This window comes from Erinaceus europaeus, chromosome 1 (genome assembly GCF_950295315.1).
Source record: "Erinaceus europaeus chromosome 1, mEriEur2.1, whole genome shotgun sequence".
Lineage (NCBI taxonomy): Eukaryota > Metazoa > Chordata > Mammalia > Eulipotyphla > Erinaceidae > Erinaceus > Erinaceus europaeus.
Window position 1 is genome coordinate 37,871,928 of NC_080162.1, and position 16,161 is coordinate 37,888,088.

General features: G+C 38.8%; 1 protein-coding gene across 6 annotated transcripts in view; it reads left to right on the forward strand.

The window, feature by feature from the left end:
- LOC103115388 (serine/threonine-protein phosphatase 4 regulatory subunit 1-like) overlaps positions 1 to 15,350 on the forward strand; it is a 110,624-nt gene extending 95,274 nt beyond the window's left edge. For all 6 annotated transcript variants that reach the window (XM_060184233.1, XM_060184118.1, XM_060184360.1 and 3 more), the window contains 9 exons: positions 279 to 472; positions 5,105 to 5,200; positions 6,049 to 6,234; positions 6,495 to 6,656; positions 7,771 to 7,871; positions 10,008 to 10,128; positions 10,951 to 11,085; positions 13,666 to 13,807; positions 14,629 to 15,350. In XM_060184233.1, coding sequence (XP_060040216.1) covers positions 279 to 472; positions 5,105 to 5,200; positions 6,049 to 6,234; positions 6,495 to 6,656; positions 7,771 to 7,871; positions 10,008 to 10,128; positions 10,951 to 11,085; positions 13,666 to 13,807; positions 14,629 to 14,786 — 1,295 coding nt within the window. In that variant the 3' untranslated portion in view covers positions 14,787 to 15,350. The remainder of the gene's footprint in view (positions 1 to 278; positions 473 to 5,104; positions 5,201 to 6,048; positions 6,235 to 6,494; positions 6,657 to 7,770; positions 7,872 to 10,007; positions 10,129 to 10,950; positions 11,086 to 13,665; positions 13,808 to 14,628) is intronic.
- The last annotated feature ends 811 nt before the right edge of the window (positions 15,351 to 16,161 follow it).

Genomic DNA, 16,161 nt, shown 5'->3' on the forward strand with positions numbered 1-16,161 from the left:
TTAATTCTAAGTGAAGCTTTTGAGTACAGATTTGCTGCTCTGTGCATGGCTGGCATTTAGTCAGGATAGTTAAAGTTAATGACCGGAAATATCCCCAGGGCACTGAGAACTGGTTCTGAGACCCAGAGCACGTTTGCTGTCCGCCTTGTGACAGGTGAGCGCAGCAACTGCACGCTCACATCCAGGCACACGTGCATCTTATTGTGATGACTCCTTGCAAGCGAATCCCTACAAACCAAATAAAGTTATTAAAATTCTTGAAACTTCTTTCCCTGCAGCTCAAGTTCAGGTATTATCAGCTGCACTGAGAGCTGCACAGTTTGACTCTGTGAATGAGCCTGAGCACAGGATGACAGAAGGTCTAAATGAGGTGTCCATTTCAGATCCCAGTCCTGCCTCTGACAATCAGATGGCTCTGTCAGCTTCATCATCTCAGAATGATCTCTCTGTGGCCGGGATATTGCAACACGCAGTAAGTATTTGCCCTGTCCCTCAGCCTCTGAAGATGTGACAGAAATCACAAAGCTGCGTTTTCTTTTATTAATATATCCCGGCAGAGATGATAAATGGCAAATTTAATTTTATTCTTAAGGTCATGTTTTGGATAACTAGACAACCAATCAATCAGGTGATTGATAACCCTGATTCTTCCTCCACAAAAATCAAGGGAGACTTTCCTTCTTCTCCAAAGAGGACAAGCACTGGTTCTTTAGGGGGATTGACTGTGTCAGTGCGCTATTTCACCCATCGAAGACATGTCCATCTTTTAATAACAGTGGAAGTGAATTCATGCAAGTCCTAAAGTTTAAAGTTGACCTCAGAGATGATGATGGCTTCCAAGTCTCTTTTTAGAGGAGCTCTTTCAATATGGGGAGATCCCAGTAGGTATACTGGCATGCCTTTTCTTGGAGGAGAGGTTTTGAAATACCAGCAGCTCACCTCTTTCTATTCTGTAGTCTAGGCCCTATTCCTTTAAGAAGGGGAATTTTTCTTTTAGAGATGAGGGCTGAGACTGGTCCCCCCCACCCCCACTCCCTACTAGTTGTAAAATCAAGAGATTTTATAAACTAAGTTCTTTTTCCTTGCTCAGATATCAGTTCTGTTATTTAAAACAGATCTTACATTTGAGATATTCCAAGTCTTGTTGAAGTCTTTCGAGTTTTCTAGTTCTCTTATACTTAGAGACAACACTGTCTTCCAAATTCCTGCTAACTTTGTCCTTGACCAGTTTGAGCTGTGGTCTTTTCATTTGTCATGATGGATGGTCTCTCAAACTCATTGTCTAAAGGTCTGAATATCAGCTGTAAGTTTCCATCCACACAGTTTATAATTTCATTTTAGCAGTTAAAACTAGTTTATTACCTCTCATACCCTCTTAGTCTGCTCCAGGATGGCAGAAACAAAGCAAAAGTTATAAAAGCCTGAATCTAAATTGCTTAAGTTTAAATTACCTCAGATTAATAAGAAATGAAATGATATCCTATTTACTGGTTTGTCTTGGAGAAAAAAAGGCAAAACTCATGTTCTGTTCCCTTTTCTTATCTGGAGTGAAAAAATGACTCATGTTAAGTTGCATGAGTCATTTTGCCTTGATGGAAGATGTGATCATCTTTGTCATATAGAGAAGTAGGAGAAAAAAGAAACCCTGCCCAAACGATTCCTTTGTCTCATTTCAGTGTAGCATTTTAAAGGGCGAGGGGTTTATGGCAAAGCATGTCAGGACACTGAAATTAAAATTTTTTTTGTTTTGTTTTTCCCTTTTGTTGCCCTTGTTGTTTTATTGTTGTTGTAGTTATTATTGTTGTTATTATTGATGCCGTCATTGTTGGATAGGACAGAAGTGGAGAAGTGGAGAAAGGAGGGGAAGACAGAGATAGACACCTGCAGACCTGCTTCACTGCTTGTGAAGCAACCCCCCTGTAAGTGGGGAGCCAGGGCTTGAACCTGGATCCTTATGCCAGCCACCACGTGTGCTTAACCTGCTGCGCTACCGTCCTACTCCCAGGACACTGAATTTTATAGCTTGATTCTTTTTTTTCTTCCTTCTTAAATACATATATATTTTTAATTGTCACTAGGGTTATCATTGAGGCTTGCTGAATGCATGAATAGTCCACCACTCCTGACAGCCTTTCTTTCTCTTTCTCTCTCTCTTACTGTTTTGGTAGAGACAGAAAAATTGAGCGGGATGGGGGAGTTGGGGAAATAGAGAGAGAGAGAGAGAGAAGAGAGGAGAGAGGAGAGACCTGCAACACTGTTTTACTGCTCATGAAGCTTTCCCCTTACAGATAGGGACTTGGAGGGGTGTGGGCTTGAAAAGTTGTTGTTGTTCTTCTTCTTTAATACATTTTTTTTGGGGGGGGGGTTTAATGGTTTATAGCATAGTTGTTGACATATAAGTACACAAACCCTTACCTCCCCATGATAAGTGTCTAAAAGATGCTCACTCCCCCAACCTAGATCCTATTTCCCCATCATACACTAGGACCTCAATGCCCCTTCACCTCATTCCTTATCCTTCTTCCCCAGAGGCCTTTGCTTTGGTGCAATACACCACATCCAGTCCTAGACTGGCCTTAGGTTCTCCTTGACTGTTCTTGTTTCTTAAGCTCCACCTATGAGTGAGATCATTCGGTGTTGGTTCTTCTTCCTCTGGTTTATCTCACTCAACAGTATGCCTTCAAGTTTTGTCCAGGATATGGCAACAAAGCGATGATCTCATCTATATCTCTCTATCTATCTATCTATCTATCTATCTATCTATCTATCTATCCACACACTTATGTCATAACCACTTTATTAACCACTCTTTTGTCTTTGGGCATCTGGGTTGATTCCAAGTTTGGGTTGTTCCAAATTGTGCTGCTATGAACATAGGTGTGCATAGGTCTTTTCAGATAGTTGTCTTTCTTTCCTTTGAATATATATTTTTTAATTTATTTATTTGATCCCTTTTGTTGCCTTTGTTATTTTATTGTTGTAGTTATTGATGTTGTTTTTGTTGGATAGGACACAAAGAAGTCTAGAGAGGAGGGGAAGACAGAGAGGAAGAGAAAGACAGACACTTGCAGACTTGTTTCACCGTTTGTGAAGCTACTCCCCTGCAGGTGGGGAGTTGGGGCCTTGAACCAGGATCCTTAAGCCGGTCCTTGCACTTTGTGCCATGTGAGCTTAACCCGCTGCGCTACTGCCTGGCTCCCCCTTTGAGTATATTCTTAGGAGAAGAATCACCACGTTGTAGTGTTAGTTCATTTCTAGCATTCTGATCAATCTTCAGACTATTTTCATTTCTTTTTTTTTTTTATAAAGGATTTTATTTATGTATTAATGAGAAAGACAGGAGGAGAGAAAGAAAGAGCCAGACATCACTCTGGTACGTGTGCTGCTGGGGATTGAGCTCAGGACCTCATGCTTGAAAGTCTAGTGCCTTAGCCACTGCACCACCTCCCAGACCACATCTTCAGACTGTTTTCCATAAGGATTGGGCCAATTTATATTCCCACCAACAATTTAGAGAGCTCCTTTCCTCCCATAGCCTCTTCAACAGTTGGCATTTCTGTTTTGGTTTTTTTTTTTTTTTTTTTTTCTGTAGTGTATGACATTCTCACAGGTGTAAAGTGGTATCTCTTTGTTGTTTTTATTTACATTTTCCTGATCATCAGTAATTTTGAGCACTTTTTAATATATCTGCTGACTCTTTGCCTCTCTTTTTTGGAGAAGACTATGCCCATGTCTTCCCCCCCATTTTTCAGTGGGGTGCTTGTTACTGCATAAGTAAACTGGGAAAATATATAAATATGAAAAAGAAAAAGAAAACTGGAAGAGGGCCTGCAGCAGAGACTAGTTATCTCGGGAGCTTGGTGACAACTCCATGCTTGCACTCTGCCTTGTGAATGTGCCAAGCAATTCTGAAAAGCCCTGTGAAAGGAGAGAGCCTGTGTTTTCCCACTTGTTCTAGCAGGTGACTTTCTGGGGCAAATGGCCTCATAATACCTCTTGGGATTGCCTAGACTTGTGGTGGATTACTTAAACTTGAACATGACCCCTGAAGTAAGTGCTATACATAACAGTTGCACTGAAGACCATGGAATAAAAGTAATTTATGAAAGGATAATAAAGATTTATTATTTATTAATGTATGTGAATTTATTATTGCCTGGGAGAAATAGAGGTGTAAGGTTATCATACAAAAATATTTCTGTTTTATTATGTTCTCTATTAAAATAAGCAGTACATTTCAGTGAAAACCATGGGAATTAAATGTTCTGGTAGCATGCCTCAGAGCAAATGAAGCATCTATTGGTGTATTAATCGACTTTCCCGGATCATATATTGAGCTGATTTGTCAGAATCCATTAAGCTGGTAGACAGTATGACATTTCAAGTGCAAGTAGGAAATCTATGTTACGGTTTCAGGAGAAGGTCAGGTCCATCTCAGTTAATGCTAATCAATGATCAGAGACCAATATGTCATTGTTGAAAGTTCTTATTCATTTTAATTGTTAACCTAATGTAAAGGTTCATCAGCAAGCATTAGAAGTGTTTGTACATATGATAATTGAAAACACTTTTCCAAGTGAATACTCTTTTTAATAGCTGCATCTTTTCACTCAATTGAATGGGTCTTCCCCCTTGCCTCTCCTTCCACCTCTCAGGTTCAGCGTTGCTGCAATCTTCAATTCTTAAGAAACGCTTTCCATATTTTGCAGACCTCATCCTGCCTTCTGGAGGGGTCAGTCCTCCAACGTGTGAATGTGACTTTAGGTTACTGGTTCACCACACCAGGGAACCATGGGGTTCACAGAGCAGTTGCTTTGTTGATACTCATCGCCATAACCTTTTTTTTTTTTTTTAACGGGTCTTAAGTAGTCTAGAAATTAAAACATATGAAATTTCTTCTTCTTGGCTTTTCAAATGTTGTTGTATACAATATCATTTATAACTGCATAAATGTATTTTTTAACATCTAAAGAGATACTGTGGACTTTAAGGGAGACTCTGACCAGAAGTCATTTTGACACTGACAGAGGCTTCTCTGAAGAGCTGTGGTAGGTCATCTTCCTCTTTCGGAGTAGGCTGATGACATGTCCCATTCACTCGGCAGGATCCAGGTGAACCCTCCAAAGGCACCAGCAACCATTTGGAGACCAAGCATGAGCATGAACCCACCCCACTTGAGGATAATAAACCCAAATTACAGGTTTGTTTTTGAAAAGAAATGAACTCAAAGCTGTATATTTTCTGCAAGTTAAATTTTAAAATGAGCTTTGGAACCAAATATTTTTCTTCCAGCAACATTAATAACATATCTTGGTTCATAATCTGTGCCGCTAATATTTCTTCTCTAAAAATAAATTCTAAAGTAGTCTTTAAAGTCTTCTGAACAATCTAGAATAATACTTTAATAAAGCAAATCAAATATGAGAAAAAAGTGAGATCTACATATTAATATTCAGTGCCTGTTTATACAAGTCATTGCGTTTTTTTTTTTTGACTGAAAAGACTTTTTTTTTCCTTTCATTTAACCATGTTTGACTTTGTTCTGATTCATAGATTGACTTCTTTTCTTATGAGTCTTCTTAAATATTTTAATTATTGCATCCCGTTGCCCTTTCAGAAATTATGATAAGTGGGTTGGTTGTATCTTAAGGTCTTAGTTCATCTTCTGGAAAAAGTTAGTGTTGATCAGAGTTTAGGAACTCATGCCCCAAATACTGGGGACAGTTATAAGAAAGGAGATGAAAATCCCCAACCTCCTGAGCCGAGTGCTCTTATGTATCTGCTGTGTATCAGATGTTCAGATCTGGACTGTTCCTTGTGATACAAAATATAGATAAATTTGGGAAAGATGAATGTGGACATAGTAAGTTGAACACTCACTCCTTAGAGAAGGCCATCAATCCAAAGCCCTTAGCTGAAGGAAAACCTCTTATTCCTCTCAAATTTCTGCTTTGCTATTTTTAACCTCCAGATCCCAAACTCTTTGTTTTTCATGAGTATTTTTCTTTCCTATAAGCCTAATGGTTCTCTTTCTTGCACATTTTCTAGGATATAGTGCCTCAGCCCTTACTAGATCAATATGTGTCAATGACTGACCCAGCACGAGCCCAGACTGTGGATACTGACATAGCCAAACACTGTGCCTACAGCCTCCCGGGGGTGGCGCTTACCCTGGGCAGGCAGAATTGGCACTGCTTAAAAGATACATACGAAACGCTGGCTTCTGACGTACAGGTAAAAGTGGTCTTTTCAGATGCACACACAGAAGTAGGGTGGGCCATCTAACTGGGAAGAAAAGAAACACTGAACCAAGTCTCATTGACCTGTATTTTGTGTGGATGCCAATGGGCATATTTACTGGTCTCTGATGAAATCAGGCTTTAAGTGGCTAACACCTGGCACTATCAGTTTTATTCCAGAAATGCCAGTTATGCTCTTGATAACATTGAATCATGTTACTTTCTATGATTTGTGTGTCTGCTGTGCACCACCAGTGGAAGGTACGTCGGACCCTGGCCTTCTCTATCCATGAACTGGCTGTGATTCTCGGGGATCAATTAACAGCAGCTGACCTGGTGCCCATCTTCAATGGATTCTTAAAGGACCTGGATGAAGTACGAATAGGAGTTCTTAAGCACTTGTATGATTTTCTAAAGGTAGGAGGGGAAAAAATATATATATATCAAGTAAAATTTCCCTCTCCAAAAACATAAAAAAATTTTTTTTTTGGTTTGCCATTCACACAATTCAGATTTGAGCCTACCCTTTTGACACTAAAGGAAGCTTCCATGCTGTGGTCTCTTTCATTCTCTCTGCTTCTCTGACTGTATTTTTAAAACAAACAGACAAACAACAGAAAAAAAAAACCCCCACAAAACCCTAGATATGTAAAATATCAATAAAAAATGCAGCTGGCTAGGTTTCTTCATTTGAAAGCAATCACCCAAAATTTCAAGGGGGAGTCTTCTTTCAATGATGGGTAAAGATTTCTATTCTAATTTTCCTGTATCTTAGAGTTCTGGTTCTGTAGAGAATGAGACACATATAGCCTAACCTGCTCCTGGAGAAAGGAAGAGGAACCCTGAACCCCAGAAGTCCGTGCCTTGTCTGGGCCTCTTAAGGGAAGATCTGGGGCTCAAATGCCGTCTCAGTTCTGCATGAAGGGCTTTTTCTCCACTCTGCTGCTGCTTCCTCTTATGTTCTGTCTCTCTCTCTCTTTTTTTTTTTCTTCCTTTTTCTTTTCACCTTTCTCCCTAAAGGAATAATTGTAAAATCAGAGTTTAAAAATGACCCCAAGAAACTAGTCACTCACCTCCTCACAACCAAGAGCTGCTGCCTTTGATGGCCTCTGATGCTTGGTGCCCTGCTTCAGATATTCCTCTTGTGGTACAGTAGCACACAAGCCGTGTCGGCTCCCCGGGAAGCAGCAGTGGCATTATCTTCTAAACACACACATACTTGTTTTTTTTTTTTTTCTTCAAAGGCAGGAAATTATGAAATAAGAAAAGCTGGAGAGCATATAGAAATATACATGCACATGTACAAACCAGGGGAAAAGCTAGGAGCACCCAGAGATATACTGGATGTCAGTTAATGGCAACATTAATTCACAGCCACGCTGGGTAACAGACTCTGAGATGGGAGGGAAATGCACTGTTCTTGCCCATGACAAATGTATAATCTGAATAAATGAGGGGGCTGGGGTGCTTCTTCTAGGGGATTATTTGTTTTTGTTCACATATACACATACATATATTTTTTAAAAAATAGTTGCTGCATGAAGACAAGAGGAGAGAATATCTTTATCAGCTTCAAGAATTTGCAGTGACTGATAATAGCAGGAATTGGAGGTTTCGATATGAACTAGCAGAGTAAGTAAAAATTGTTTGGGGATATGAGCAGGCAAATTGGAATAATTCTTAATTCTCCTACCTTATAATTGATTTCTAGGCTAGCACTAATAGTGTTCTTTTGAATAAAGAAATTATGTTTTTATTAAGGAATAAACTGAATTCCAAAGCTCTAAGTTACGAATACCACAATCTCTGGGGAGACATTCATTTTCGGATGAAGACAGGGCTAGAGTCACTTTGGAATTAGAGTGTTCTGCTGTTCTATAAGGCAATTTATTTGAACCAAATAAAAGATGAATCATCCAGCTCTTCAATATTTTCCTATTAATCGGAGCAGTTTTTGCCAAAGCTTTCTCGAATATTCTGAGTGTAGCTCTCTCTACAAGGCATTGTGTGGATGATATCCTTCAGTCTTGAAGGAAAATTTTGCTATAGTGAAAGATACAAAAAGGCCTAACGCAGATGAGATCATTACTAAATAAAAACGTCCCCCAAGGTAGCTCATATCTGTATATTATTTTCTGTGTGGAGTTATTTAATTCCACACTGTGCTTGGTAACAGGAACGTTAAAGATTTTGGTGATTCTAAAAGAGTGAAAGCATCACTTTAAATAATTCTCCTTCCTGAGGTGTATAATGTTCTTCCCTTGGTATTGAGTGAATTTGTTTGGGGTTGTTGTTGTTGTCTGGGTTTTAGTTTTCACCTTGTCGAGATTTATTTCAGTATCTTTAGCTTTCATTTTTCTTACCCTCAACTAGAAATCTCTCAAATAATTGTCTTCCCTGTAGAAATCCATCAAGCTTTTGCAGCTATTCAGGATATGATTTGGCTGATGCCAGGGGCAAACTAAAAGATTTTCTCTTTGCTGTGATCTTTAATCATTATGCTTAATTTGAGAGATTGAGGTTTTAGTCATTATGCTATGTTCCCAGTGTATGTTCTGAGAAAAACAGGTCCAAGTTTTCCATGAAAACATTCCGCCCTCTAGCGGCAGTATGAGGTAACTCAGCGTGGTTTTTCTAAGGCCGGGCTGATCTGCTTCCCTGGGACCGGACCCGACCGGGGACCGGGGACCGGGAATCTGGGTAGAGCTGGGGATTCTGCCAGGAATGAGACGGGAGGGGGGGGGGGTTGTAAGAGGGCAGATGGTGACCCGGCTGGAGCGTGGCTGAGATGACCCACTTGACGGAGCCTGTTCGGGACCACTCCCACACTGGCTCGCATCCCCCGGCAACAGCGTTATCTGGGAGGCAGCATGGGCTATCTTCCATCTTCCAGTGCTTATGAAGCCAGAGTCACTGATATGAATTCTGTGCTCCCATGCCCATCATATTGGTATCATTTTTCTGAAAACAGTGCTTGTTGATATGAAAGTATTTACCAGTACTCCTGGCTTCTGGTTCTAACTTCCTTCTAATCTCTTTTTCATTTCCTTTAGTTGCCAGTGTGGAAATAATGCCATTTATTTTCATTCCCTTTCCCCTTTCCTCATTTAGAAAATAGTGAGTGCTTTGGTGGCAGGTTTTTCTCTACTAGCCACCTTATGAATTTTTTTTTTTTCCCCTTGGAGTAAAGAGCTCTAATGCTCCCACTTCTCTCGAAGCGGACCGGCTTGGGTTTTCAAAGGCTCTTGCACAGTGTCGTGAGCCGACCAGCAAAAGCAGAACATTTAATTTGCAGCTTCAGGAGTGCTGCTGAGGCAGTGAAATCTCATTTGAACATTCCCTTGATCTGTTGATCTTTGGGAACTTCAGCGTTCTGGCTATTTTTATGTTATCTGATGGTTAAAGTTTTATGTGTTTTCGAACTGATAACCTAAAATTGAAATATTAAATCCCTCTTCATAAATTTCTCAGCCTCTGTTTTACAAAGTTTAATTTATTTCCTTTTTGTTTGTATGTGAAAGATGATGAATTAATATATTTTTTTTCCTCCCACTTTACCCTGCATGGCTCTTTACTCAGCTTTCTACTTCTGCCATCTCACTGACAGGGAAGCCTTGCTAACTGGCTGGGTCATCCTTGGTGGTTTTTTCGCAGTCCCAGATATTTTTTACTTGTAAGGTGAAATGGGAATAAAGATAAATTAATCAGGTTTTTTTTTTTTTTTTTTTTTTGCTTCCCCAAAAACCAGTATCTGTTTTTAAATTTCAGACAGCTGATCCTGATTTTGGAGCTCTATAACCCCAGTGATGTGTATGATTATTTAATGCATATTGCCTTAAAATTATGTGCAGATAAAGTTTCTGAAGTTCGGTGGATCTCCTTCAAACTAGTAAGGAATCATGTTTTTTTTTTTTTTTTTCTTTTCAGATTGTGATATTTTGGAAATAGGAATATGTTTGTGTTGTTTACATTTTCAGGCCCCCCCCCAACTGGCTTGTTAGTTTACTTATGAAACAAGCTTTTAAAACCTGAAATTAGAAATTATATTCTAGTTTTATTAATTTACAAGGTGGTTCCTTTGTTGACCTGTCTGCTTCAGTGATGGAAATTGTAGATAAATCAGCTTTATATGAAAACCTTTTTAACAAAGGCTTAGTGTTTCTTCCGAAACGGGTTAGGCTTGCTCTGTAGCAAGGCTTTATAAAGAAGTGTTTAATGAGCAGGAATTACAGCATAACAAAGCCAGTCCTGTTTTTTGTGGATTTTTAGCACATGAACAATGAAGGGAAAAATCTCATTTGACAGTATTGATTTGCTAAGGTACCCTGATGGTATGAAATTTTTATAAAAATGATATATTTTGAAATGTAATATTCAGTTACTATGCAAGGGGGAATTTTCTAAATTCTGGAATGCTAAGATTAACAAGACATTTTTCTAATGCCAGTTCATTTAAAAATTTTGTTTTGATGATTCTTAGCTATTTGATTCATAGCTATTCTTAGCTATGTGTATATATACATATTGTCATATATTTTAATATCATTTTTACTCTGTATTACAGTGATTCCTGTGATCAACATTATTTCTCCTTTACTTATAAATTCATTTTAAAGGTAGAAGGATGCATAAAAAATGTTTAACTTGAATGCAGAGCCATAATTCAAATAGAGAGCAAAATTTAAAATTTACTCTTGATAATTTTTCACAGGTTGTGGCAATTCTGCAGAAGTTCTATTCCCACAGTGAAAATGCACTGGGGTTAAATTTCATCAGTGAACTCATCATACGGTTCCGGCACTGTTCTAAGTGGGTCGGAAGGCAAGCTTTTGCTTTCATTTGTCAGGTTAGTACTGTGTTGGGGAGACGGGGAAGTATATGTGGGGCTTGTGTTGCAATTAGATGCCCCAGACAAAGAATCCCAGCCTGGAATTTGAATACAGACCTGACTTACAGAGATTGTGTCCAGCCCACTGAGGTCAAGTGACCTGTCCAGATTGCTTAACAACTATGCATAGTAGTCCTGTAGATATTGATTGAGAGCCTACTATGTGCCATACACACTCTGGATGCTAGGGGAAAGGAATTGAGCAGGTTTGCTGTCTGCTGAGGTGAAGGCCAGACCTGGAGCCCTACTCAAGAGTCCTACCATGCCTGTCTGGTCCAGGGCTGTTTTCACTACAGATCTTATCTCAGCCTGCTGCCTCAGAGGAAAGGTGGTGAAGAACAGAGACTACTAACTCACTTCAAATCCTGTCGAGCTCCTCAGCTCACCTTCTGTACTTAGCATCTTGGAGTTGAGGGTGTGATTTGTGTTTGCCTGTGGGGTGATGGCTGCCATTTCCCGAATATGTCTTGACAGGCATCTATCTCATCAGTTATCTGATCCTGAACCATAGAACCTGCTGTGTCCTGAGGGTGGCATACTCATTCATGTTCTGACCAGTTTTCTAGGATGAAGCAGTTGAAGCCCAGAGAGGTTAAGTCACTTGTTCAAGGTCACACAGCAAGTGTAAATTCATTTTTTTTTGTACCCTGCTGAAGTACTTAAGTTACTATCTCTCTTGTGCTTTTTTAAGCATTATGCAGAGAGAAGGGGGATTACATGATGAATCTCTCACCACCCAACTTTGCCAGTAGCATAGTGAATTCTTGATTAGACTCTACCTGACTCCAGGCCCCACAGACCCTTTTCTCCTCCATAACTACTCTCCTTGGAGGGACTCACTAGTGCCCCCTGCTGTGATGGAAGGGTACCACAGGTGCTTTTTTAAAAGGCCATTTCCTTAAAGACTTGAATATCAGTTTCACAAACCAGTCTTTTATAAAGAAGTCTGTGCTCCAAATAGTTTTGTGGGGAAAGTGAACTTTTTAAAAAAATCTGATATTTAGGAAATCCATCATGAAACAAAAGTTACTAATTGTGTTCAAGAAAAACCAATGGGGATTTTTTTTCTCTCACTAATGAGTTACTAAGATTGAGAAAACGGTGGCCAGGTGGTACATGTTACCATGCACCAGGACCCAGGTTAAAGCCCCTGACCCTGTGTGTGTGTGTGTGTGTGGGGGGGGTTGCAGGAGGTAAAGCAGTGCTTTAGATGTCTTTCTGTCTCTCTCTCTGTCTGTCTTTTCCCCTCTCGATATCTGCCTCTATACAGTAAATAAATAAAATGTTAAAAACAACAAAAATTAAAACCAAAAGATTGAGAAATCCATGATAACACAAACAAGAATAGGGTATTCAGCCAAGATTAGTCTTGAAATGTCATACTTATGATTGTTATTTAAGTACAGCTCTAGGGAGAAAGTGTAACCTGGAGATTATAAGAACCAACATTGGAGTCAAACCCATCTGGTTTGAAGCCTGAGCCTCCAGCCTCCCCATTGAGTGACTGCATACTGCATTTCCATCTTGTATGACATAGAGTCATATATGACTTTTACATACCTGACTCCTGTAGTCAGCAGGCTTTAATGGGTTGATACATCTATATAGTACTGAGCACAGCACTAGGCACCTGGAAAACGCTTAGTAAATACCAGCTACTGTGATTATAATAGGTGGAAACATAAGTTTTACAATCCATGTATCTGGGTGGGAATCTCTCCCCTGCTGCTGCCTGGGGAGGTTAGGAGATCTTTGGGTATGGTCACCACATTGGACTACAGTTTTCTTGCCTGTGAACTATTCTAATCCTGTTTTCCATGCTGGTTCTGAGATTAAATGGGAGAATATATGCGTGAATCTTTTGTGAGTAGAGAAGTAATAGCAAAGACTGCTAGTGGTTATATAGGACTGTATTTATTAGACAAGATACTGAGTTTGGGGTTCAAGATTTAGTTGCTGCTTGACAGATATGGCCCCTGCCCTCAGAGCCTGAGTTCTGGTGAATAGTATTGGTGAAGCTCTAGACTAGCCTCTTTACATAAGTGATCAGCTCTTCCCACTGCTTCTCCATTATACAGATGAGAGAACTGAGTCCCAGAAAGGTGGTGCCAGTTACCTATGGTCATACTAGTTGTAGCAAAATAATATGTGGCTAAATTGGGTTTGGAACCCAGTCCTGTCTGACTTGCTTTATCCACTAGATACTACATCTCTAGTGATCTAATGCTTGATGATAAATTATAAAACATTTAACTGCACTTTTAACCAGATTCAGTGGTTGACATTTCAAAAATTCAGATATACAGACACTCACATATCCCTCACACTAACAGATCCTGAAATTACTTATTCAGAGTTAGAGAAGGGAAAAATGCTGATCATATACAAGACTCAGGTTTGAACCCAGCCCCACCATGTTGATGGAAGCTTTGATGCTGTGATCTCTTTCACTTTCTCTCTGCCTCTCTATCTTTATAAAAATAAATGCTGATATCACTGTTTAAAGGTCAGTTTTTGACTGCGGTATGTTTCTATCAGGCAGTGGTGACTGCGGAGTGTATCCCTGTGGATCAGTTTGTTGAACACTTACTCCCCAGCCTTTTAAGCCTCACATCAGATCCTGTTCCAAATGTGAGGGTCTTGCTTGCCAAAACTCTAAGGCAGACACTATTGGAAAAGGGTATGTAGACCATTTATTTTTATTTTTTTGACTTGCACATTTAACCCTTTTAAAGGCAGCAGTTAGAGTTTCCCCCCATTTAAGAAATTGTGGAGATAAAGATAGCACGTTTTAAATGACAGTAGACATGCTATACAACTTTACATAACTTTTATGCATAACAGTTTACCTTAGTCAACATGATTAAGAAGTGAATGGGGTTCAGTTTTTATACTTAATAAAGATATGCTAAAGTGAAAATCCTTACTAGAATTCGAGAAACAAGAGAAACTATTGTAGATTTGAGTTACAAACTAGAGGTAATGACAAACCCTATGACTAGACTTTAATGGTACTTTTTTTATAGTCAGTAAGAAAAGATTTAATAGCTCAAATAAATGAGTTATTTTAGACCTTGGTTAGCCTTGGTATAGCTTCTGCCCCTTGGCCAGCTCATTTGTGTACTTGTAGAGAGGATCATACATTGCCCTGTATGACTGCATTCACTTTGCCAGTTGTTCCCTCTTCGGGGTTTCATATATTTCCAGTCCCTTTGTATTGGAGGAAAGAGAAGACAATACTAAAAGCTTTTTAATTATAACTTAAAAGGTATACATAACTTTTCTTTGGGAGTGCATCTTTAAAATTTAGGAAATATGCTTTACTGAAGTCAATTTTATCATTTTAAAAGCCTTATGTGATTATTTTTTATGAAGTGACTTATTATCCTGAGATGTGGCAAAAAAAAAGAATCAAAACACCCAAACTAAAGTTAAGTTCAAATCACAGTTCATGGCATATGTGATTCAAACAAACTTTTTTTTTTTTCTTCCCCTCTTTAGCATACTTTAGAAATGCTGGTAACCCTCATCTTGAAGTTGTTGAAGAGACCATCTTAACTTTGCAGTTGGACCGGGACCAAGATGTTTCATTTTTTGCTACTCTAGAACCAAAGCGGCAGGATTTTATAGATACTGCTGTGCTAGAGAAACAGAATTAACCACTATGTGATCTACTACAAGCTGATCATTTTATGTTTGGCATGTGTTGTTTACCCTAACTTGAAGGGGAGTTGTATCATACTCTGTGAGGGAGGTGAGAACTCTGATGAAACTTTCACCCCACACATTCCAGTGACTCCTTTTCTAGCTGCATTCACAAGTCTGAATCTAGGAGAGTCCCAGGTGGCCATACTGTGCTCCACTGCCATGTGCTTGCTATCCAGATCAGGAAGACTGTGGTAGGTAGGCCAGAGATCCCTGTGGTTGAATGAGTATGAAGGTGTCCATGGTATTGGATTGCCTGCAGGGATTTGTCTCTCTTTTAGGCTATATTATTTAAATACCCACCCCCAATAAAGTAGTTTAATAGAAGTTTTCAATCCTTACAGATTAGCATATCTGGTTTTCTTTATGCTTTCCTGTAATATATAGTTTATGGTATTATGTTTTTATTTTTAACCAGAAAACTATATGTATGTAAATAACTTTTGACAGGAAGAAAATATATTAATGTATTATTAGCCTCCTATCAGTGAACAGAATAAATTCATCATTTAAATTTATGTTCTTCTTTGAGTTGCTGCAAATATAACTTGAATTTGCTTACTTTTGAAAAATGTGGTAGTTAAATCTGCTAAAGAATGATTTATGGCAATCTTTTTTATATATTGTAGTTTTGTTATAAACTATACTTGAAACTTCTCCTCAAGCACTCATCCCTCCTCTTCTCACAGGAATTTCATCCATGAAGATACATATTGGCTGTTGGTAGAGCCATAACACTCAACAAGAGTTTTCCATTACTATATGTTTATCATATATCTCTGGAGAGATAGTGATCATCGAAAAAATATGTATATTAAATTTTTATCTAATTCTTTAGAATCTGAACAAACACTAGAATAGTTCTTATCCAGCCATATAGTTGCTCACAAATACCAGTGATTTGGGGGAAGGTAAATTATTCAAGTATGGAGAACTTGATCTTTTATACTTCTGTACTTTCATGCTTTTAAAATTTAGTATGAAAGAGGCTGTAGAATTTAAACAGGCTTTTCATTAATAACATAAGGTCCCATAAACATTTGACATTCATTCTCCAGACATGAATGCTCATGTTCTTTTTTTTTTTTTTTCCTTCTTCTTCTTTCTATTTTTATATTTTCAAAGGTAGGCACAGAGGAAGGAAGGAACTACCCACTTGGAGTTCATGAGCTAGTTGCAAAGGGCATGGCAGGGTTTTCATTCTTCTTTTGGATCTTTTTCTTGTCTGTCGTTATTTATTTATTTTTTTCCTCAATTCAATTCCTGGAGCTATATATTGAACTTCCTGCTATACAGGATGTTCTCCCCCTCCCCCAAATTCCATTGAGC